Here is a 24,853-nt window from a genome sequence, read left to right as displayed (position 1 = left end):
TGAACGGTTTTTTTTCTCTCACTTCTCGATGCCTCCAACAACCACGGACCCACCCATCGCAGAAAAAAGATTTTATGGTTATTACTTCTATAGTTTTTTGACGCGTTTAACTCTTAAACACATCAAATAGTACATTATGTTGTCTACAAAATTCACTCTACGGTCACATAAATCATCCGTAGCATATATCTATCAAGATCCAAGAACTCCTTTCAATCTTTTCACGGCAGATTCTTCTGGGTTAATAATCAATTGGGATTTAACAATCCGTCGACCTAAAAAATCATGGCAAGCTCATACTGATACCATACTTACGATATCAACAATTCATAATCATTTATTAACCCATTCTCGAGATAATACCATTAAGATATGGGACGAGTCGTATAGCTGTGTTTTGGAAATACCTTGCAATGCATTGAATTTTAGTAATATTTGTATTATATATGATTTATTAATTACTCCTGCAAGTATCAATTCTAATAATTTGGATGTTTATAAAATCGATAAAGATTGGCAAATTACAAGATTAATATCGGATTTTGATGTTTATAAATTAGTTAATAAAGGTGAAATAATAGAAGAAATTGGATCTTCTGGAACCAGTCGTAATGATTTTGGTATAATAATGCAAATGAAAATCATCCACACTAACACCACTACCACCACCAGTGAGAACAATTCTGATTATATCATTTATGTGGGCTTTGAAAGTGGTGATATTGTAGGGCTACAGTTGATATTACCACGGGCAAGAATATTATCAACTACAGGAAACACTAATGATAAAACCCTTATTAATCAATCAGCGAAATTTATTCTTCAATATCATAATTCAACTCATGTCCCTAATCCAGTGATTTGTCTACTGAATCTAGATTCAGTGTTAGTATCTGGATCAACAACTAATAAAGTGATTATTCATAGTGATCCCATTGAAATAATGAAAATGGATCATTCAGGAATTCAAGCAATTGTTAACTTTAAGAATGATCGATTAATTTTTGGATATTGGAATGGATATATTCAATATGGTGATATATCAATTAATCAAAGTTTACCAAAATTAGGCAACACTGAACAAGAAAAATCGAAATTAACAAAAAAATTAACCTTCATGACTATTTTGAACGAATCAAACCAAGAGACATTACAATCTCCTACTGGTAAATCCAAATATTTGGCACTTTTGAAATCAAAAAGAAACCTTGTATTTCCTCTTTTATTAGCAGGATATGAAGATGGTTCAATACTTGCTTACAATATATAGTTCATTCCTTCATAGTTATCCATTTTTTTAATAAAAAACTAACGTGTAATATGCTCTAAAAATATAAACCTCTATACTATACATTTAATACAAAGTTATTATCGAAAAGTTGCGAATTTCTTTTGCTATTGTTGTTGTTGTTGTTATTATAGGTCGATCTTCTTTTAGATTTATTCCCATGGTTGTTACCATTATTGTTAGCATTCCCATTATTGTTGTTATAATTGTTAACATTTCTAACAGAACCACTTCGTTTAACAAAACCATTATTACTGTTATTGTTATTATTATTGTTGTTGTTGTTGTAGTTGTTGTTGTTGTAGTTATTATTTTGCTGACTTGGTTGACGACGGTGTTGGCCATGATCTGATCTGGAATCGTAGCTATTGTTACGACGATGTTGACTGTTATCTGATCTAGAATCAACACTGTTGTTACGACGATGGTTATTGATGTTATTGTTGCCATTCCATTGATGTGTTACTTCAAAGTCGTTATTGTGGTTTGTAAATTGTCTAGGTGTTGTTGGTGGGGTATTAAACTTGGATCTAGCTTTAGGTATGTTGATAAGATTATTATTAACCTGAGGCTTCTTTGGTAAAGAACTTGGAACATTTTCCAGTATGATTGGTGGCAGTTCTTTCAAAATCAAGGAATTACGTTTATAGTTCTTTCTCTTTTTCGATTGTAAAGAATGACTGTTGCTGTTAGGAGTAGCCGAACCAGAAGTGCTGTGAGTAGTATTGAAATTTTGGTTATTTTCCAAATCTGGAGAATTGATTAAAGTTGTGTCCTCGTCGAATGAACTATTTGCTAACACATCATTGCTATGAGCTATAATCTCAGCTAAATCAACTTCAATTTTTTCCTTTTCCAATATCTTTTCTTGCAAATCAGGATGCTTAGCCAATAATTGCTCTATAACACTTACATTTTGTTCAACTTGAGATTTAGTATCTTGTCCATGTAATTTGGCCAAATGAGCTAAATTTCCCAACAATTGTAATACTTTGTTATTTTTATTGACATAAATATTGTCCATAGCCTTACGTTTGTTGGTTAAAGAATCCAATAAAGTGTCAATATCTTTATCATTACTGACAATAGAAGTTTGTAATTCCTCAAATCGTCTAGTGTTTTCCAATTTATAGTTATCAAAAGCAGTTTGTAAACTGTTTAATTCTTGCTGATAATGATTCTTATACTCCATTTGAGAAGCAATCAACGCGTCATAACTGATTTTCAATCTTTCAAATTCAGCAATATTAGCATTAGAGTTGGATTGTAAATTTTCACATCTAATTTTCATATTCTTATTGCTAAGCACCAAACTTTCATTTTGACTAGTTAACTCATTAAATTGGTCTTCTAAATCCAAAATACGACGTTCTTTTCTTTTTAATAACGCCGATAACATATCATTTTCATGTTTGGCATTAGCTAATTGATCAACAAAGGAATCATTTTTCTTAGCTGTAATGGAATGTTTTTTCGTCAACTCTTGATGTGATTGCTTTAACGCAGTTAATTCATCAGTTAATTCATCTATTTTGGAATGTAAAGAATCAATAACTTTAGTGGATGAGCTGGCAGACTTTGTCGTACTCTTCAGTGGGGAGTTTGGAGTATCTGTCATTATTATTTAATGTGTTGTTATTTTCTTTTAAACGAAGAAAGAAAAAAATAAAATAAAAGATATACTATGAGGGTGTTGATCTGGGTGTGTATCTCTACTTGTTAATATTCAATCAATCAAAAATTAAATGAATATTGGAACTGGTTGGGGTGTTACGTAAGTTGGATTGAAACAGGTTTCTTAAATATCCTAATACTTATAAATCTAAGATTGGTTATATTTTTTGAATTGGTGATATTTTTCCTTAAAAAACTAATGTTTTGGGGGAAGAACAATATACAACAACAACAAAGCAAAGAATTATTGATATTGAAATTGAATTCTAAATGAAACCAAATGAAACCAAATCTATTATAAAAGAAGAAGAAGAAGAAGAGAAGGAGGAAAGAAGAAAGAAGAAAAGGAAAAGGGAAAAAGAGATAAATGGAACAGAAAATAGAAGTAGAAAGGAAAATAATATGAAAGAAAAATTTTGATTAACAAATTAGTTCGTTTGTTTGTTTTGAGTTTATAAGTAACAAGTAGACAACTCTCTCTCATATAAAATATTATTAGAAGTTTTCACCAAAAATCTCAGAGTCGTGTGAATCTGGTCAAATCTTTAATTTGTGTTGCCAACTCTACACTCACATACAATTAAAATCTTAGTAAATCCTGCATATTGGTTAGAGATTTCTTCCTTAAACAGTACAATAAAATTTTCTCTCTATCACCACACAAGCAGTTGGTTGTTGTTGTTGTTGTGTTCAATTTGGGAAAGAGAATTTAGACGACGACGACGACGACGACAAACTACAAATAACCATTTCTATTATGAATTGTTACTGATTTCTACTCCTTTTTTTAAACTTTAAATGTGGCTTCAAGGATATACACGTTAATACCTGCTTTCTTTTTATTTCTCTCTCCACTTTATTATTATTGTTTCATATAATTTTTTAAAGTTGAATTTGTTTCAACTTATCTATATGTTGGTTGGTTGGAGGTTGAAGCTTTGGGTTTGAGAAAATTGAAAAATGGAATTTTAGTTTGAAAAATTAGATTTCTTTTTTTCTTTGACGCGTTCCAACACAATTACAGTGACTTACATTCCGTATATTAAAGAATTGATTCTGTGTCCACCCCAATTACGCCTTGTCAACTACTACTACCAACTATTTCTATTTCTCAATTATAATCACGTGAATGAAACAGATTTACATATGATACATTACAGTCAATAGTGATCAGCGTTATTCTATTCTGACCTTTTTTTATGTGCGGTAGCCTTATTAAGGGTCCAAAAAAAGCATCTAAGGGTTGGTTAAACGAAATTGACAGCACGGAAAAAGGGGAAAAAAAAAAGAGAAATTGTCGTGCGAGAGAAAAATGAAATTCGTGTTGTTCTCTCAAATTTCTTGGTCGGCTTAACAGAAACAAAATTTGTAGGTTGTTCGTGCTGCAAAAAAAAAGAGCCTGGTGGTATTCAAAGAACAACCAGAGTATACATCAAACCGGTCGAGAATGTACTTTTCAGATAGAACTTATATTCTGGACTGATTGCTAATGCTTCTGATTCCTGTTTTCCATATCCCTCAATATCTACTTGGAAATTCGGTCTGGCTGTCTAAAATTGATCTCGTACATTGTGTTTGCAAAAACAAAGCATACCTTGCTGATACATGCAATGGGATTTTACTAATCACCACCACAACCACCCCCGTCTCCACCATCTCCTCCACAAGCCAGACCACTATCAGTTACACAAGCTGAACCTCCAAATGATGTACAACTAGCAAACGAACAACATTTACCTGAATCACTAACACATTGAGCATTCACAGAGTTACATAACCCTGTGCCATAGAATTGACAATGGTCAGTCGTGATAGGAGCATCAGGTACAACCACATAATGACCACCATCTATCCTATTATTCTCCCAAGGCACGGGGTTTTTCTGACGTCTCTTTGTGGCCTTCTTTGTTGGCATTTGAATTGAATTGTGAACACTAATGTGAGTCACACCACCTTGTTTCTCTCCGTCAAACAATGGATTGTTTCTTATAGCATTTTCTTTAGTTTCCAATTTCTTTTTCGTCTGAAATAAGGTTAGGAGCCCATTATTGGCGTATTTGGTTCGATAGTTTGTACAATATTGGCAATAGCAAATAGAATAGTTGTCTTTGAATAATTGTCGATATCGTCTAGCAGTACGTGCAAACGCATCATCTAATCTATTCTCATCAATTTTATCATCATGATCAATAACATAATGACAAGGTGATGTTCGACAATCACGGAAATATCCATACATTGACAATTGATGAGTATGCCACAATAAATCAATGTCTAAAGTAGGGACCAATATGTTCAATCTATACCGGTCAGCTGTCAACATCAAAAAGAATCTTTTATAACGTATTAATGACTCCAGTAAACTTTCATGAATTAATGGAGAATGTAACCAATCCATTTTGTTAATCTTTTCAAGAAACCTTTCTTGCCTTAATACACATCCTACCAAATCTTCCCCAACTTCGATTCCATTTTCCACCGTAGCACTAATATAATTAAATTGGAGATAATTTCTTAAAATGACCCTTCTTCGAGTAGTTTCATTGGCATATTCTTTAGGGATATCATTTATTATAGTTGTTAAATCCTTTGTTGCCAGATAACTTTTCTGTACTGCTAGACAAATGTCTTCACTAAGAGTTGTTGGTGATCGTGCTGAATATTTTGGATTACAAATAACCAGGGAGAAATATTTGAAAGTCCCAGGGAGTAAAGGATATTTTCTTCTTGCATCAATAATCAAATGAAGTATTCGAAGTGATTCATGAGTTATCATAGAAATGTTAATACAAGGACATTTTGATGGGGGTAATTCTTCCACCACGAATGATCGTGATCTTAATTTTCTAACACTTAAATTTCTATCAGCTAACCCCATTTGATTTTCATCACTTATTCTTACCCAATCAGTTAACACTTTTGTACACCCAGGACAATAAAATCTCACTGTTTGTTTATATAAGGAAAATTTGGTAGCGATGTCATATTGATAATCTCTTTCATCATTAGTAAATGATTTAATTAAATTTAAATAATTTTCCTGTGGGGTGGGGTTAACATTAAATTCAAAAGTATAATTATCAATGAATTGATTTAATTTATATAAAGGTAAGGGGAAATTAGCAAACCTCAAAACATTAGTTCTTAAACAAGTATCATAGAAAGTTTTTGGATTCAATAAAAATGAATGCCATACCATAATTACATCTAATGGTGGCATTAAATCATTCATAAACTTTACAAAAGAATCTTGTTTTATGTTAGCATTATTGAATATTTGTGATTCTGTTCCAGGACCCAGTTGACCACCAGGAGCATTTACACGTATTGCCGAAACAAATATAATGAATCTTCTAACAGCTAAAGTTATAAAACTTTGCCAACGTTTCTCACAATATTCTTCTTCATCTGTTTCATAATCAATTAATACTTTATTTTTCATGACTTGGAAAGCCTTTAATAATTTTAAATGAACAATTGCTTCATTGATTGTGGGTATGAATTGTGGTGGTTGAACTGTTTTAGTGTCAATTGGTAATGGATCTAATGGTGTGTTGATATATCTATAACTCAGGAAATCTAACGGGGTGGTGTGTGGGTTTGAATTTGAAAGGATGTCAATAAATTTATTCAGCCTCTCCATAGTGAATTGTGGTTTATATTATCGTGGGTAAGAAAGTGTATTATTTTCATTTGAAGAGGGTCGTTCTAGACACTATTTATAGATTATAAAACTTAGTTGTAGTAAAGTTGATAAAGTCGTTTTTATTTCTTGGTATTCTCCCAAGTGATTGGGGGTAACCCTTTGAATTAAACTTTTTTACTATTTACGAGTTTTCTGTATATATTTGGGGAGATTATCCCACGTTTATCTGAGTGTGGAGTGACGAAGTTATAAAACATAATGAAGATTGAATATTTAATTTTAATTCAATGATACTTCTTTTGGTGTTTTTTATTTTCAATAACTGAAAACATGGCATTGAATATCAAATATCTAGATCTATTGTCATTATGGGACTAGAACAGTTGCAAAAAGTTGGACTAACGAAAACAACCAGAATATAAGAGCTCAAATAATATTTATCGAGGTTCTTTACCAGTCCTCAATTATCTTTCAACTTCTTTTACCACTTACTAGAATTACTATCAGTTGTGAGATATGTACTTAATAGTTTTATTAATTCCCATCAAGTGATGCACGTGCCTACATTCAGATCTTGAATGATATCTAAGAAAATAATCATAATCTGGCCAATCGCACACGCATTACCAAGACAAGTTATACGACAACTCCACAGTATTGTATGGAACTCTGAGAAACCAACAAAAAAAATTTTCATTCAACCAATTTAAACTAGACTAAAAAATGAATCGTTTACTACTACTTCAACAACAACAAATATTGAAAACTTTTGTTTCTCATTACTTCAAACGTAACTTTACTACATCAATTATGTCATCTTATAAATTAGTTTGCTTAGGTAACCCATTATTGGATTTACAAGCCAAAGTTGAAAAAGATTATTTACAAAAATATGATTTAAAAGATAATGATGCCATCTTAGCTGATCCAAAACATATGCCAATTTTCGAAGAATTGATTAAACGTGATGATTTAGTTTTGGTTGCTGGTGGTGCTGCTCAAAACACTGCTAGAGGTGCCCAATATATTTTACCACCAAATTCAGTCGTTTATTTTGGATCAGTTGGAAAAGATATCTATGCTGAAAGATTAAATCAAGCTAATGAAGAGTATGGTTTAACTACAAAATATCAAATTCAAGACGATATTGCTACTGGTAAATGTGCTGCATTGATTCATAATCATGATAGATCATTAGTCACTGATTTGGCCGCTGCTAATCATTTCACTCCTGATCATTTACAAAAACCAGAAAATTGGGAAATTGTTGAAAAAGCTGGATTTTACTATATTGGTGGGTTCCATTTAACTGTTTCTCCACCAGCTATCAAATTATTAGGTGAACATGCTAGTAAAACCAACAAACCATTAGTTTTGAACTTTTCTGCTCCTTTCATTGCCCAATTCTTCAAACAACAATTGGATGAAGTTTTACCATACGTTGATTACGTCATTGCCAACGAAAGTGAAGCTGCTGCTTATGCAGAAAGTCATGATTTGAAAACTACTGATGTTGTTGAAATTGCTAAAGAAGTTGCTAAATTACCTAAAGAAAATAAACAAATTCCTAGAACTGTTATTTTCACTCAAGGTTTAGAACCAACTATTACTGTCACTTATGATGCCACTAAGGATTCATTTGATGTTCAACAATATCCAGTCAAAGAATTGGCTAAAGAAAAAGTTGTTGACACTAATGGTGCTGGTGATGCCTTTGCTGCTGGGTTTGTTGCTTCATTGGTTGAAGGTAAAGATTTACCACAATCTGTTGATGTTGGTCAATGGGCTGCTGCTTTGTCTATCCAAGAAGTCGGTCCATCTTTCCCATTCCCAAAACAAACTTACTCTAACTAAGAGTATACCAAAGATTTATCTAATATTACTTGCATTTAAAAAGTGTCATTTATCATTGCAACAACAGTGTGTTGTTTATTTTCATCCTTTTTAGACATTAATTTATTCCAATTTTATTCATTTCAACATGGGTTATAGAATTTCCAAAAAAAATTTTCAATTGATTTTTATTTTATTACAGGTTTCCAGTTTTCATTTACCATTTTTTTTTTTCACACTCAAATTATCTTCATCTATGTATGTCTTTATGTATATATGTAAATATTTAAAAAAACAAACTTCAACAGATTTACTTAGTTATTTTCCAAGTGGTTTTAGAATTCAAACTGGTTTCAATTGCAACCTGGTAAACACAAGTCAAAAATATTATCGCACTTTTTTCAAAATGTGTTGCAAAATTGGAGATAATTACATCCAAGTGAAAGCCAGCCCATCTTTTAATAGTATGTAATTATGTGTCATTTGATGTTGTCCTGTTGTAGAAGGACTGGATAGTAATTGTGAATGTTTTCTATTTTCCAAAGATTACAATTTTGGTGTGGTTTTCAAGCAAATTTACATCAAAATTGAACTTTTAAAAAAATCCCCTGTTTACCTTCAAGTAATAACCAAATTCAACTGGATATATTACCACCTCCATTTAAACAAATCTCATTATTTCCATATATTTCAAATATACTATAAATATTAAAAAAAGTTTTATTATACAAAACAAAAAAAAGAAATACTGGAACCAACTTTCAACTTTAATCCAAGAAACATTGATAAAATTGATATATAGGAGATTCCAAAATAATACAAAAATAAAAAAAAATTACCATAGAAAGTGTAAAAAAAAAATAAAACCATAGAAATCTTAAATCAACATTAAAATCAATAGTAAGACACCACTGGAAAGAGAGATTGAACCAGCCAAATTAGCAGCATTATCAAAAATTGGAACAGGAGTTTTAATTGGTTGATCTCCTGATTGGGTGATATAAATCAAAGTTGTGATTGTTGAAGTTGTAGTATCTTCATCGGAAATCAAAGCAGTAGCATCATCTTCGACATTTATTGGAGCATCAGTGGTTTCATTATCTGGTTCCACTGAATCAGGTTGTTCTTGATCTGCATCAGGACTATTGGTATCTGGAGCTACGGTTTCTTGTGGTGTCACAATAGCATCATTATGTTTATCTTCATTAGCAATAGTAGAGGAACCATCACCTTCATGAGCACTCAGAACATATTCTGTAACCACCAGATGAGTAGTCAAGGTAGTAGTAACCACAGTAGTTGAAACAACAAAAGTTGTAGCTTCGCAAATAGTCTCATCAATACATGTAGTAAGGGTGATTGTTAAATCAGTAACAATTGTTTCAACTTCAGTCTTGGTGACGATTGGACAATGGGTGGTGATAACGGTACTACGAATCGTAGTTCTTGGTGTACATGAATCATCACCATCCTCACAATCAGTAACAGTAGCGGTGGTCTCTGTAGTGAATGTTGTCAATCCTTGTTCAGAAGTATCTGTGGTGGTATCACCAGTCACTGTTACAGACTCATTAGGCTCTTCAGATTCAGTTGATTCATCAATTGGCTCGCTAGTTGGAGCAATAGACTGTTCATCAGATGGATCAACAGTGGCTTCATCAGTAGTAGTAGCACTTGGAATATCACTAGGATCTTCAGTTGGTGGTGGTGCACTCGACTCATTCAGATCATCAGTCGATTCGGCCAGGTCAGTTGTCTCAGCAGGACCGGTCGTTTTAGTAGTTTCTGTCGTCTTAGTAGATTCCGTCGTCTCAGTTTCATCAATTTCATCTTCTTCAATATTCATAATTCTAAATTGATTTAAAGGTTCACAACCATTTTCCTCACCTAAATAAACTCGATACCCTGAATCATGACCACAAGCACTAAAGCTAACACTATCTGAATAAAATCCATCTTGTACCAAAAATATACCTTCATCATTAATAATCCAACCTTGAGTGGCATCTTCTTGATTATCAACTAATTCTAATAATCTTTCAATATTAACATTAACCCATTTGTTATTGTTAACTTGTAAATACCCATCGTCAATTTTAAATGTTGCCAAATCACCATTCAAAAGAGTGATATATTTGTCATCGGAATAAAAATAAACTCTATCACCTTGAAACATTGCTGATATGACCATTGCGACTGTGGAATCGACATTTCCTCCTGATGGTCCTTCGGTTTCTTCAGATTGAGAAGATGTGGTACTTTCTTCCTCTTGTTCTTCAATTGTTGTTTCTGTCTTATCAGTTTCAGTAGTGGATGATTCTGGTGTAGACTCGTCAGTTGTCGTAGAGGAGTCCTTTGATTCAGTTGTAGTTGATGATTCATTTGATTCAGTTGTAGTTAATGACTCATTTGATTTAGAAGTTGTTGTTACAGAGTCAGCTGACGTGGTTGTTGTGGTCTTTGGCGTTGTTGTAGACTCAACTGTTGTTGAAGATTCTTCATCTTTTGAAGTCTCGGTTGTTGAAATTGCAGACTCAGTTGTAGTTGAGGGCTCAACTTCCGTTGATTCGTCAGTCATTGTTGGAAAGTCAGTCGAGGATTCAAATTCCGTTAAAGATTCATCGTCGTCATCTTCTTCACCATCGTATTCTTCTTCCTCTTCTTCTTTTTCTACTTTGGGTTCTAAGACTGTCCTAAAGATGTTTAATTTCCTGCAATTTGCAGAACCCGATGGATCAGCTAAAAGGGAATAGGGCGGTTTGGTACCACAAAAGTACAAATCATGATCAAATCTAAGTGTTTGTCTATCCAATGACCAACCTAAAACTGAGGACAGTGACTCATCAGCAAATTTCATAAGATAAGGACAATTCTCTTTATTATAAGTAATTATATCATTTGTACCAGCACAAAACAATTTATTGGAACTTTCATCAAATTCGAAAACATCAGTAGATGAATGACTTAATTTAACTTGAAAATTATTTGGATTAATATGAAGGTACAAATCTTGATAATCTATAATGGTTTTAACTTGGAATAAATCATTGGCTTCAATTAATCTAGCTAATACCAAAAAAGCTAGAATTGAAATCGTTTTCATTTTAACTAAAGCAAAATTAAAAATATTGTTGATGAGTATCAAAAAATAGATTTTACAAAAGGCGATATTCATGTCTATAAATAATTGAAGAAAATTGAATAATTCCTTGGAAGGCTGGTAGTTTTTTGGTATAACAGAAATTGAGTCAATATCTTGTCAAAAATTATTATAAAACATAAAAACCACGCTTTCGAATCAATTATTATTTTTGTTTGATTTTATTGCCAGCTTCTACTGTCACCCATGTCATTAAGATTGACACATTTCTGGTCATAAACAAGACTTGAAAAAAATATACGTAATACTCATGAAGTTGCAAAAAAATAATATATTATAAGAACACCGTCCAATTCTTTTTCTTTTTTTTTTCTTGATTTTTGCAGTTTTCGTTACATTTTGAATTGATGTAATTCAATTGATGAGGAGGCACTAAGAATGGAATGTATCAAGGCTGGTGTATAGATCGTTATTGAAAGGAGTGCCAAGCTGTTTCCAATTATGTTTTGATTGTTGTCAACCAAGCGTGATTTCGTAAGTTCCTCTCTCCAATTTTACGTGTCATATTTTTTTTAGTAGGTTACAAATGTTTTGTTATATAGCTTGCCCAATCGCTTTATGTGAATTTGGACAGTATAATTATATTTATTTTTTTGACGTTATAAGTTACCACGCAAAAGCATTGTCAATTGAATTGCCGATGATAAATAACAGAACCGTATACTAGGCATTACGGAAATGGCTACACAATAAAACTGTTCCAAAGATCTACCGCCAATTTGTATTATTATTTTATTTTAAACCAATTTCCACTTTCTTTTTATATACTGTTTTTATTTTTTTTTATTTTAACATCTTTTAGAGATAATAACTATCACCTGGTTCAGTCAATATTATTTTGTTTCAGGCAAGCTTTTGACAGATTTTGGCGTTTCTGTTTCTAAACAAAAGCAAAACTAAATATTGGCAATGAGTAACACAAAATTGTGCTTAAATTTATTAAAAAAAAAATATGAATAGCACGGTTAATAGTATTGAATCATTACTATCAAGCATTGGATAGGTACTCAGAATACAAACATTGTCTTGTTTTCTATACAATATAGTGGGATACTTGGCGGTTGGTTTATCTTGAAAGTATTAGAACATAAAGTCGTGTGGTATAATCCCCTTTTATCCGGGGTTAGCTGTCCCGCTTTTATCAATTTTTCTTTTTTTTTTTGATATCTTTTGAAACTTTCTTTTTCAATTACATCATCAATTGATTATCATAACATCAACTCTATATATTATCTATTACTTTGATATTTGAAGACGATAACTACTGATAACAATTAGTTGATGGCTTTAGTAGTACAACCCTCTTAGTTAGGACTTAGATTATTACTACTGAAGAGCCTGTTAATTAAAGAGCCACAAACAGTTGAATATTTGTCCCTGTTTTTTTTTTCTTTGTTCTTGGATTGCTCCCTTTCTCTCACTTGCTTTGACTAATTTAATTATTCTTATTTCCTCCACATTTATCTTTCCAGCAATTGTTCATAACTCTCTTCTTTCCCCGTTTTTTCCTCGACAAATTCACTTCAATAATCGATAATATATTCAGCTCAAATTGATTTGTTACTTTGATACTGAAAACCCCCATCTATCCAATCTTTCCTCGAGGACTAATGAATATTTAACTTGATCCAAAAAAATGTTAGTCAAGTTGCCGTTGGAAATACAAATCAAACTATTATTAATGGTACCCAACTCAAATCTAAAGTTTGTTAATAGTCACTTTTATTTACTATATAATGATTTATATTATCATAAAATTGTCAATACATTTGGTGAAGCTACTGTCAAAGTTATCATAAAGATTTTACCCTGGTTAAAACCTTATATCAAATCATTAGACGTGTTTAGGAAACAAGCAAGATTAATAATAGCTAAAAGATTGCAATTGGAAGAGTCACCTATAATTGTTCACAACCCTGATTTCACCACCACCGTAAACCCATTGAATTGTCAATATATCAAAGACTCATGGAAATATATTTACTCTATTCTCAAAAATAAACGATTTTATGCTGAATACTGTGATTACAAAATTGATGAGCCTTCAAATTATGTTTTCAATCATTATGTTGAGATTAATCGAACTTATTTATTGAGTTATAATAAAGTTTGTTGGCTTGCCCCAGGTGATTACAATTTGAATATTGCTTTGGCAGTTAAGAATGGTCAAGGATTAGGAACCACCAAATTTGAGGTCAGATATCAAGAATTGAATGAACTAGGTGAAACCCTCATTAAACTGCAAACATTCTATCCCCCTAGCAATATAAATGAAATCTTACCAAAGAATCAATTTGTATGTTTGAATGTGGGGCATTTTGTAATCCCACCACCATCAGAAACAGAGTCAAGATTTTACTTCAAACAATTTCAATCCAATAGTGATCATAACAAGCTACGAAGAATTGAAATTGTGATGGAAGAAATTGGATTATACTTGAAAAGTGGATTTCGTGTGTACTTTATTGACATCAGTCAACCGTCAATGTTATTCAACGAGTACGACCTATTATACTATTCAATTAATGAAACTGATTACCGATATTTTATCAACATCCTATTAAAGAATTTATATAAAGCTTTAAATTACGTCCAAAATGCCGGATGTTCGGATGACTTGAGCTACCAATACAACCGAGACGTTTACGGAGATGGAGACCCATTTAGTATTATCAATAAATATGACAAGCAGTTTTTATTGGAATATGAAAAGACTAATGGATTTTTATCTTCATCTTCCTCGTCATCATCATTGGCCTTGAATTCCTTGCAAGATTATGTATTATATGATAATAAGAAATTGCTTAACTATGGCAGGTTTTTCTACTTGAACAAATTCACAATAAGGAATTTCAAATTTACTACCATCTACCAACAACGTCAATTTATCAATAGATTTGGTGATTATTTGGTTGATTGTAAAGAGCAAGACAGTAAAAAGAACGTTGTTGATGGGGATGAAATTCCAATTGAAAGAAATTGTTCGTACGATCATTATGGGTTGAAATGGAAACTTCCCATATTAGGTCAGTTATAGAGAAGTGTAACTTTATCTAGTGTATATTATTTAGCTAACTGGTTTAGAATATAACATATCACATTTAATTAGATTGGCAACAGAAGTGAAACGGGGAGACAACTAGGGGGACGCTTGGTGGAAACAGAAAAAAATAAACAAACCAAAAATAAAAGATCAAAGATTATTTTGCTTGATTTGATTCTCCACAACTTACTTTTAAGTATATATTTGTAATCTCTTTAACTTATTAAATGAATCTTAATGTGCCGAAGACTGACAGCAATGGACAAGATAAATTTCACCAGAAGTTTGAATCAATGCCAAAGCCCACTGCTGTAACTGCAGCTAGTTCTAACTCAGATCAAAATACAACTTTACAACACCCGAAAGATAAACAACAAGAACAGCAAGTGAACAAACTGCTGCATAGTAATGAAGACACAAATTTTATAAAAGACAATAACAAGACACAACAACAAGATCCACAGCAAAATGGACAACAATACATAAACCAAGACGAGCAAACTCAACAAAACCATCTGGATCAGAGCCGAGAACGGGGTAATGAGAATGAAGAACAACAAGACGATTATGGGGATGCATCTGAAAGTAATAAACGTATCATATTGCAAAGGTTCACAATTTACAATGCCACAACTACAATGTACATAGTTGGAAGTAACTCAAAAGAAAGTCTTTTTCGTATTATGGAAATCAGCAAAGACGAAGAAAATGATAATGTTGTTTCCATTATTGAAGATAGTAATTATTTTTACACCAGGAAAGATATGATTGAGTTATTAAATGGATTAGATGAGTCTATTGAAGGAGGTATACACAAGGTTGCACAAGGGTACGGGATGTTAGGATTAATTAGATTCACTCAGAGTTATTACTTGTGTTTAATCACAAAATGTTCTCAAGTTGCTATTTTGGGTGGACATTTCATTTATCATATAGACGAAACCAAATTAATTCCATTAGGAACAAACTATAAACGGCCAGAAAAATATAGTGATGAAGAGAGATTGTTATCTATTTTCAAGTATATGGATTTGGGGAAAACTTTTTATTTCAGTTATAGTTACGACATCACCAATACTTTACAAACCAATTTTGTCCGGAATAAGAAAAAGGCAACTGATCTTCAATTTGGAGTAAACACTAATAAAGTAAATGACTTGTTCAATAACTTTGAACATAATGAAAGATTTGTATGGAACAACTTGTTGTTAAAACCTATACTAGACAATCCTGAAGTGGCCACATACGAATGGTTCCAACCAATTATACACGGATTTATAGACCAGGCTAATATTTCAGTTTATGGGAGAAAGTTCTATATAACTATAATAGCGAGAAGGTCTCATCATTTTGCTGGAGCACGGTTTTTGAAAAGAGGAGTCAATGACAAAGGTAATGTTGCCAATGAAATTGAAACAGAACAAATAGTCAGTGACATGCTAATTACATCGTTCCATGACCCAAAATATGGCTTCTACAACAACCCACGATACACTAGTTTTGTTCAGCATCGGGGGTCTATACCATTATATTGGACTCAAGACATGAATAAACTTCCGAAACCACCTATACAGATTAATTTGAATGATCCATTTTATCAAAGCTCAGCATTGCATTTCAACGATTTGTTTCACCGATATGGGCTGCCAATAATTGTGTTAAACTTGATTAAACAAAAGGAAAAGCAACCACGAGAGCTGAAATTAAACCACTATTTCATGGCTTGCATAAAATATCTTGATCAATTTTTACCTGAAGGTAAGAAAATCCAATATTTTAGCTTTGATATGTCTAGACATTCTAAGAAAAACTTGGATGTGATTGGACCAATACAAGCTATAGCAGCTAATGCGATGAGTCAAATTGGATTTTTCCATAATGGGATCAATTTGTCTACTACAAAACTACAAAAGGGGATTATAAGAACAAATTGCATAGATTGTTTGGACAGAACTAATGCAGCACAATTTATTATTTGTAAAGAAGCATTAACTCATCAACTACGGAGTTTGAAGATTATTTCGGAAACCCAAAACTTGGACTATGATTCAGATTTGATCAATGTGGTTACAGAAATATTTCATGATCATGGAGATACTATTGCCATTCAATATGGTGGCTCAAACTTGGTTAACACGATGGACTCTTATCGACGGATCAATCAGTGGTCTTCGCATACAAGAGATATGTTGAATAGTATTAAACGGATGTATTCTAATTCATTTATGGACTCTATACGTCAAGAAGCAATAAATTTGTTTTTGGGGAATTATATTTATGAACCTGATAAACCCAAATTATGGGAATTACAAAATGATTATGCTCTTCATAATGATTATTCAGGTAATGGGTTACATGGTCCTCATAAAAGTTATATTAATTGGTATAACGAAGCATTTTTATTGGATTCACGATATTCTTTCTCAGGGAATGAGTGTAATGAAGTTTTACGATTAGAAGCATTTCCTGATTGTAATGAGAAATGGTTTAATGAATGTTATATCCCAAGAAAATATCAATCATTTACAGAACTTTTCCAATTCAATATGAACTCAAACTCAAGATATTTCCCACCTACTGAGAATACTGAGAATGGTAATAAATTTGATTACAGCCCTTTTGAATCTCGGAGGAAGAAATATAAGACTTTTGAACACGAATCAAAAGCTAAACTTGAGATCAAAACACCACGTTCTAAGCGAATTCAAAAATTCTTACCATTCAAAAATGACCACAATAATACCAGTAGTCTAATCAGTAGCAAAAGAAATCTTGATTTAATTGAAGATAATGATGAGGAGGACAGATCAATTACGCCTGATCCAGATCAAGCAAATTCTATTGTCACTGTGAATGAAAAAGATATTGAATTATACAATTCACAATGGGATTATGATAAAATCATTAAGCATCAAACAATTAATACTCAAGATTATTCATTTAATCCTCGAGTTAAAACAAATATTGAAGATAAAGAAATTTATTGGTATTACAGTAATGAAATTTTTTCTAAACTTAGAAATGGTAGTGATGGTGCTGGTGCTGCCCGTCGGGAAGATTTGATTAGTCCTCAAGATTTGAAAACATATTTGACTTTTGATAGTATTGATAATGAAATGATAACAAATTTTAATAATCAATTAGATTTAAATACCGACAATAATTATTTCTTTTAATAATAGACAAAAAATTGTAAGGTATTTGTCGTAGAGTCGTGGCATTTGACTTGGATGTTGAACAAATTGCATTACCAATTTAACTTAAAGTGGTTGGTCCATTAAGCTAACAACTTAACTCAAATTAGTAATGTCTGGCTTAATTGATGATATAGCCCATTTTAATACAGTGTAGGCAATGGTGATTGGTGAACCTAATTTAAATAAGTGAATTCATGATTTTGTTGTATCTATGGTTAAAACTTATAGAACAGAATAAACACTTAATTTTCCATAATTAAAACAAATAACTATATAAAATATTTTACATTTCCTATTCCTTTTATACAAAACTCATGTTTCACGTCATGCCGGCATATGTGTCCATTCCTGGACATGCAGTTCAAGTCTACAGAACATATGTCGTACAGAGTAGCTCTAATACCAATCATTGGGAAAATTTGTTGCTACTATACGACAGAACCCCCCCCACAATGTTACATTTCGGTGATTTTTCTATAACCAGTACAGCAAAAATGTACTTCTTTAATTAAGTAATTTATATGGAAACGTCCACTAGCAATTCAAACAGGGATATTTCCAGAATTTTAAAAAAGTATACTGCAATTATTACTACATTAAAGTTCACTGACAATTTTAGGCATATTTAATGGATATATATATTCATACTAATAGATATTCAATCAATAGCTGTCAATTCTAAAAAAACCCAATAGAGACAAAAAAATATAGCACTTCCTTTGATTTATAAATGGTATTAAGATGCAAACAACCAATTTTGAAGGAAGGCAGCAAATCGATAATTAATCTAAAGTCAAAGTTCTTTAATTAATAGCAACAATGTCAGACTCGGAAGTGTATTTAACTGGAGCCATGGAGATTTTCTTATCGTCCAAATTGTAGACAACATAAGCTGATCTTAAAAAGTTGTCACCAAGAATATTATCTTCACTTTCACGAATACGAACTTCACATTTTGGGAAAGGTTTACCACTAGTGTAATATGTTTGGAAAAGGAATTCGGAAACAGGAACGGAGATCTTGAGGTTATTACCAAATTGGAAATCAATGGTACCTGAAGTTTTACAATCAGCAACATAAACTTTATTACCAGCAGAGTCAAACTTCATTTGAGCACCTATGGCATAGAGAATGTTACGAACAATACTTCTAGTGAAATAACTGATAGTAGTACCAGAATCTAAAAGGACATTAGTGTTAGCATCAACATTTCGTCCCCTAACATTGACAGATCTTAAACCGACAGTTAATTTTTTTTCGGAAGTGATTGGTAAATCAACTAAAGAGCCACTGTACTTGGCCTTGTCAATACCACCAAAAATAATTTGCCCAGTAGAAGCTTCAGCAGAGTTAAGGTAGAGGGAATAAGCAGCTTTACCAATAATACCTTGATTTCTCAAACTAATAGGAAGATTGTCGTAATCAAACTCGGTAGCTTCGCCGCTTTGAAAACCAATACCTAAAATACCCTTACGAGCACTAGTAGACCAAACGTTAGCAAATAATTGATCTCTAACAGAAACACCACCAATACCAACGGTATCTTTATACAACTTACCTTTAGCGTAAGAACCGTCACCATATTTAATGTCAAAACGGGTATTCAAATTTTGGGAAGTGCGGGAAGATGCTGGGGAATAAGAACCAGCACTCTTACAGAAGTCTCCTTTGTCACCACGCCATTTTGGAATACAAATAACGTTTGAATCTGGAATCCACAAGTCAGAAGACCCAGTGTCAACAATAACATTAAGTTTTTGGTTATCTGAACCAACAGTAATATCAGCAGTATAAGTAATAGCTTCATTGTGCAAAGTAACTGCAACAGGTCCTCTTTTGTCCACATCACCATCTCTACCAGTCTCATCGACGGGAAATTCTGAGGGAGTAAACTCTAAAAATAAAGGAGATCTTTTAGCTTCAACAGTTGGATCATCTGGATCAACAAGAGATCTCTTGACATTAAAGTCTAAGGTAACAAACCCTGGAGATCTTTTAACTGGAGCAGCATCAATTAATAAAGCAAAAGCAAGAACACTCAAGATATTTTTCAAGAACATTGTTGGTTGAGCTTAACTTTGGATTAGTTATAAAGGARTGAATGATAGTCGGTAATAAAGGAATGAATRATAGTCGGTAATAAAGGAATGAATRATAGTCGGTAATAAAGGAATGAATGACTATTTGAATGAATGAATGAGTGATTGATTGTTGGTGAAGAGAAGAAAGACATTTTAAATAAAATTGTGGGATACATTGACATCTTTATATAGTTTTGGAAACCACATAATTAATATTCGAGCTTGCCATTTGAATGTATGGTATTTGAATACATCGCCAAGGGTTCCCACGAATGGTTGGAAGAAACTATGTTACCCGTCAGTAAAAAGTATGTAAACTAACCAGATAAAACATGAAATGCTTTTTTTTCTTGCCATTATTATTTTTTGCATACCTTGGTGTCTTAAAAATGTTGATGATGGTTATGATGTTCAGCATTGAAAATTTCAGCCAAATTTGTGTCAAGAACCGCTTTTTCTTTCCACATACTACTGTAACCTAGACAAAACAAACTAAAGAAAAAGGAAAACCATTTGTTATATTACTTCTCATTAGTTTGATTAGTATCTTTTTTGTAAAGATAATGTATATTAACACCAATGTTATGAGTTGAACTTTTTTGCAACTCATTAAATGGACCAAAAAAAAGAAAGGCGTGAAAACGTTAATCAGATTGAATTGCAGCATCAAATTAAGAGCAACAAATCAAAATGGGAAATAGAGGCAGAATACACGACAAAAAATTTGTTCTTAAGTCGTTATTGCTCCTAACCATATATAGTGACACGCCAAACAGAATTCATGAGCATTTATACATTTTGATAATGTTTTCAATGACAGGTATATGCGAGCATTGGTCAACTGGTACCGAAAAGTTGAGTTTTGTATTATTCAGAAGTTGAAGTCCCTTTAGGAATCTTATCTTCTAGCTTTGAATAATGATATTAATATAAATTAATAATTATGTTTCAATTCTATATTATAGTGTAGTTTATATGATAGTCTGAGAAGGTCTAAAAGAAAAACTATGTCAAATAGAGAGGAAAGTTGGACATTTAAATATGTCTAATGAATTAAGAATTGCAGATGATTTTGTTTTATGATTCCTAATTCTCAGATAACACAGCACTCGATTGAGTGACTCTCTTAAAATTGCCCATTCTGTTTAAAGCGGTACCGGTACTGTGTAAAATACTGCTGTATGTAATATCACCACCATTATTGCATCGTCTAATCTCAAACAATGCATTCTTTTAAAAAAGTTAAGGGGAAATTGTCTATTGTATATGTTAGGATGGAATTTGAACGGGGTGATGCCAAGCAAATGAGACATTGTTTTGAAATTGAATTTAACGTGGTATAGTTGTATTGTTTTCCGGACAACGGTGATACATTCTAACGCCTCCCGAGAATCAGTTGTATACATACATCAATGCACCAATCAGCCTCTAAGTTGCGTATTGGTAAAAGAAGAAGAAATATGTCAAATTTAAACAYCAAGTCGAYACCAATATGATGATTGTTTCAAAACTACACGAGAAAAACGGTCGTTAATTCTCCAGTATATTTGATATACGAAAACTACTAAACTATGGAGATACCTGGAATATCCGAGGAAGCAGAGGTATTGTTTTGGTATGAATTGCGCTTGAAACAATATCCCTCGAGATTTATTGCCACAAATTGTATTCGAAAACTACACAAAAAATTATAGGAGTTAAGTACAGAATTTTGAGTAAAATTAATCATGAAACGTGAAGTAAATTTTGCAATATCAGCAGCTCTACTTAATAATAGTTAGACAAACCATTCAAAATACCTCAAGAAGAAGTACCTCTACCAAAGTCTTTACTAAAACAATATCACCAGATCTTATCAAGTCAGTTTAAGTTGTTAGTCTGCCAAATATTTCCTCCCAAAGTGAGTACCTATTAAGAATACTCTGACAGTCGCCATCTTCTAATAGAGTTGGAAATAAACAATTCAAATAAGAACTTCCATTTGAGGCGTACTATGTCCCCAGCCACAACCCCTCTCCCCCTTTTTTCTTGTCAAAGAGAATACACCAATTGTAAACTTCATTGTTCAAAGAACACCACAAAACTTATAATTTTTATTCTTCTATAACTACAGTTGTATGAAAAAAAAGAGCAACTTTAGCAAAATGATAGTCTAGAACATCTCATCAGAAACAATAACTAACAATACAACCTTAGCCAAGAAACCAGGGCTGCAAATGCTATTCAAGAAAAAAATTAAATCATATATTGCCAAACGTTTGGTTGGAATGACTATAAATTCAAAAAATCATTACATAATAAACATTGGTTCTTTTTCATACACTCCTTATGGAACGCATGATGGCAATTTGGAAAATAAACAAAGTTCTCTTGTACTAACAATTTGCCACATTTGCGACACGGTTCACCTGGTTCTATTATGGCCACATTTGTTTTCTTTTTGTTATAAATCACTTTTTTCTTCATTTCCCGCAAATGCTCAGACGAGTTATTCATATCTAACGACAAATGAACAATTCGTTTATTRTACTCATTTAGTGATTCAACTATCTCGTCTTTAAAATTATTAATCAGTATCGTTTCCGGAAATAACGGTAAAAGGTCTTTCAAATCAAGCATTGAAACATTGACGATGTGATGCAATGTTTCATTCAAGTCATCCAGTTTATCGATTARATATTTAGCAAATTTTAACCAAAGTTTTCTCTTGACATTATAATTTGCATCTTCAAGTTTAATTCCCTCTACTTGTTTGTCCTCGTCGTACTTGTTCAATATAAATTCAGCAAGACTAGTCAAATCGTGTTTAAGGGCAAGTTCTAAGGCTTGATCAAATAAGCCAATTTCAATGTAAATTAATACCGCAGGATGAAATTTTTCGTGAGATATACATAACCGAAGAATGAAATTGGTATCAAAATTGGATGTGAAATTAATRAATTTTATTATTTGTTTATCAGTACCTGGTTTTGTAATTAATAAACACAAATAAGCATTGTTTAACTGTTTGTTTTTCTTGTAGTGTTTATCCATAATGACTTGTTGTAAGAAATGRATTGCTTGCTCTTGGTGCTTCAAAAGTGCCGGTAAAAGTTTCTCATATTCCAAATCAAGTTTTAACCACGTTTCAGTCACTTTTGGGTAGTTCATTAACAAAATAGTGGCATTTTCATAAACTAATTCAATATCTCCTTTAGTGTAAAGTTTTATTAATGTTTTAACCGCTAATGTCCAATTCTTTTTATCAATGTAATACTTTAAAATGAAATTATAATCTTCAATCAACTCAGCATAGAAAATCAACTTCTCAGAATTCAATATTTGATACATTGTAGGACGATCRAGTAGCTTATAATTGGTTTTAATGAATTCATAAACTCTCGAATCATCATTTCTCACCATCAATTCAATAATCCAAGCTGACAACACAATYAYTCGGACTTTATTCTTTTTATTCAATTTGGCCAACAAATATTCAATGAGTAAAGCATCAGATTGTTTATGGTTAAGTAACATCAAGCAAACTTTTTCAAATGGYTCAGTCAGTTTTGCCAATATTTGAATCCCCTGTATCTGTAAACTCAAGTCATCCGACAGTATTCCAAATCCACCACGTTGTAAATAATCATACCCCTGCTTAATCAAAACTAAATCACGTTTCAGAAAATTTGCCTCATCATCTTCATCCAAATATTTCAATGCCTCTGAATATTTTCCCATTTTGTAATAATCATACCAAACCAGGATTGACTCGTTTTCAATAACAAACTCGTAGATAGAGTTTTTGGTGTACACCCAATAGGTGTTGAATAAGTTATCCACGGCGATTCCTCGTATTTTGTTCTCAGAAAGGCTCAACTCTTGCAATTGCTTGTTAAGTTTGTTATATATCTTTAAAGAATTCCCTTCAATACCAATAAGATGGTGCGGTGTAAGTGCAATTTGCAGAAACTCCTCATCAACTCGATCCAATTGCATTTCCTCGTCGTTGGTTATTATTTCATTATCTGATGATATATACACATAGTTCTGTGGGTTTGACGTGAATATCCCAGGTGGGTTAATTGATTTGATAACGGGTGTTGTCTGTTTAAATACTTTTTGCAACTCAACATATGAAGTATCAAAACAATCCCAGGTGTATAAACTGTTTGCTAAAACATTGATTTGAGAATAATCATTGGAAAACATTACTCCTTGTACTGGAGAATCGACTTTGTAGACCTGTTTTAATGATTTTTCATAAACGTAGATTATCCCGTCTTTTGTCCCCACCACCATATTGTGATTRGAAAATGCAATAGATGTGACTTCTATATTTTTGAATTTCAACAATTTAAATACTTTCTTTTCAAGTGTATAGTACGCCTGTTTCTCAATTTGCACAATCAAAGTTTGACCATTTGGATTCAACCAAGCATTCGTTACTTTACCAGGCAACGCATAATTCTCCACCTGTGAAGGATTATCCAAATCAATCTTATAAACAACATTGGYTAATAGGATATACATTATATTGCTTGATACCAATAGCTTGTTAAGTTTATTCGATAAACTAAACTGCAAATGTACCGGCTCTAATTCAAATTTGGCTTGTTGTAGATTATCACATATTGACGCCTGTTGTTGATCTARTGAATGAACTGTATATGACGAATTGGTTTCCGACTTTATAGATTTGGTTTTATGCCCGTTGGATGACATTCATAGAAGATAYAGAAGTTGTGGTTTAGTTGAAATGAATGGTAAGCTTAGAGAGTTGTTTGGTTGTAATTATTTTTTCTTGCCAGAAAATAGGTATSGAATGCAAACATTGGTTACTACAAATAATAATTTGTTCTACACCCCAAAAGTCTGACAAATTATTCAACAAGCCAAGATTGAATTATCTATCAATGTCTTACTAGAGATACTATTGATTACTAATTGTG

At 32.3% G+C, this 24,853-nt stretch overlaps 10 protein-coding genes across 10 annotated transcripts; 5 read left to right on the top strand and 5 right to left on the bottom strand. All coding sequences in view use genetic code 12, as the record gives it.

The window, feature by feature from the left end:
* Positions 1-136: 136 nt before the first annotated feature.
* Positions 137-1,270, top strand: CAALFM_C603110CA (uncharacterized protein; the record flags this gene model as incomplete). Its single annotated transcript, XM_714064.2, has 1 exon — positions 137-1,270. One exon carries the CDS (start codon positions 137-139, stop codon positions 1,268-1,270), a length of 1,134 nt encoding a protein of 377 aa, XP_719157.2.
* Positions 1,271-1,346: 76 nt separating this feature from the next.
* On the bottom strand, positions 1,347-2,906 carry SHE3 (She3p; the record flags this gene model as incomplete). The annotated part of the gene is made up of 1 exon (XM_714063.2): positions 1,347-2,906. The coding sequence occupies one exon, from the start codon at positions 2,904-2,906 to the stop codon at positions 1,347-1,349; it is 1,560 nt and encodes a 519-aa protein (XP_719156.2).
* Positions 2,907-4,583: 1,677 nt separating this feature from the next.
* On the bottom strand, positions 4,584-6,605 carry CAALFM_C603090WA (uncharacterized protein; the record flags this gene model as incomplete). The annotated part of the gene is made up of 1 exon (XM_714061.2): positions 4,584-6,605. The coding sequence occupies one exon, from the start codon at positions 6,603-6,605 to the stop codon at positions 4,584-4,586; it is 2,022 nt and encodes a 673-aa protein (XP_719154.2).
* Positions 6,606-7,418: 813 nt separating this feature from the next.
* Positions 7,419-8,462, top strand: ADO1 (adenosine kinase; the record flags this gene model as incomplete). The annotated part of the gene is made up of 1 exon (XM_714060.2): positions 7,419-8,462. One exon carries the CDS (start codon positions 7,419-7,421, stop codon positions 8,460-8,462), a length of 1,044 nt encoding a protein of 347 aa, XP_719153.2.
* A 127-nt stretch (positions 8,463-8,589) lies between these two features.
* Positions 8,590-8,913, top strand: CAALFM_C603070CA (uncharacterized protein; the record flags this gene model as incomplete). The annotated part of the gene is made up of 1 exon (XM_714058.1): positions 8,590-8,913. One exon carries the CDS (start codon positions 8,590-8,592, stop codon positions 8,911-8,913), a length of 324 nt encoding a protein of 107 aa, XP_719151.1.
* A 405-nt stretch (positions 8,914-9,318) lies between these two features.
* PGA60 (Pga60p) lies at positions 9,319-11,544 on the bottom strand (the record flags this gene model as incomplete). The annotated part of the gene is made up of 1 exon (XM_714057.2): positions 9,319-11,544. One exon carries the CDS (start codon positions 11,542-11,544, stop codon positions 9,319-9,321), a length of 2,226 nt encoding a protein of 741 aa, XP_719150.2.
* Positions 11,545-13,237: 1,693 nt separating this feature from the next.
* CAALFM_C603050CA (uncharacterized protein) lies at positions 13,238-14,638 on the top strand (the record flags this gene model as incomplete). The annotated part of the gene is made up of 1 exon (XM_714056.2): positions 13,238-14,638. The coding sequence occupies one exon, from the start codon at positions 13,238-13,240 to the stop codon at positions 14,636-14,638; it is 1,401 nt and encodes a 466-aa protein (XP_719149.2).
* A 233-nt stretch (positions 14,639-14,871) lies between these two features.
* Positions 14,872-17,820, top strand: CAALFM_C603040CA (phosphatidylinositol-3,5-bisphosphate 5-phosphatase; the record flags this gene model as incomplete). The annotated part of the gene is made up of 1 exon (XM_714055.2): positions 14,872-17,820. One exon carries the CDS (start codon positions 14,872-14,874, stop codon positions 17,818-17,820), a length of 2,949 nt encoding a protein of 982 aa, XP_719148.2.
* Positions 17,821-18,644: 824 nt separating this feature from the next.
* Positions 18,645-19,901, bottom strand: SAP5 (Sap5p; the record flags this gene model as incomplete). Its single annotated transcript, XM_714054.1, has 1 exon — positions 18,645-19,901. One exon carries the CDS (start codon positions 19,899-19,901, stop codon positions 18,645-18,647), a length of 1,257 nt encoding a protein of 418 aa, XP_719147.1.
* Positions 19,902-22,193: 2,292 nt separating this feature from the next.
* Positions 22,194-24,626, bottom strand: PEP3 (tethering complex subunit; the record flags this gene model as incomplete). The annotated part of the gene is made up of 1 exon (XM_714053.2): positions 22,194-24,626. The coding sequence occupies one exon, from the start codon at positions 24,624-24,626 to the stop codon at positions 22,194-22,196; it is 2,433 nt and encodes an 810-aa protein (XP_719146.2).
* Positions 24,627-24,853: the final 227 nt, after the last annotated feature.

Source organism: Candida albicans, chromosome 6 (assembly GCF_000182965.3).
Source record: "Candida albicans SC5314 chromosome 6, complete sequence".
Taxonomy (NCBI): Eukaryota; Fungi; Ascomycota; class Pichiomycetes; order Serinales; family Debaryomycetaceae; genus Candida; species Candida albicans.
The sequence above is the reverse complement of the archived record's forward strand: the minus strand, read 5'-3'. Positions and strand labels throughout refer to the sequence as shown.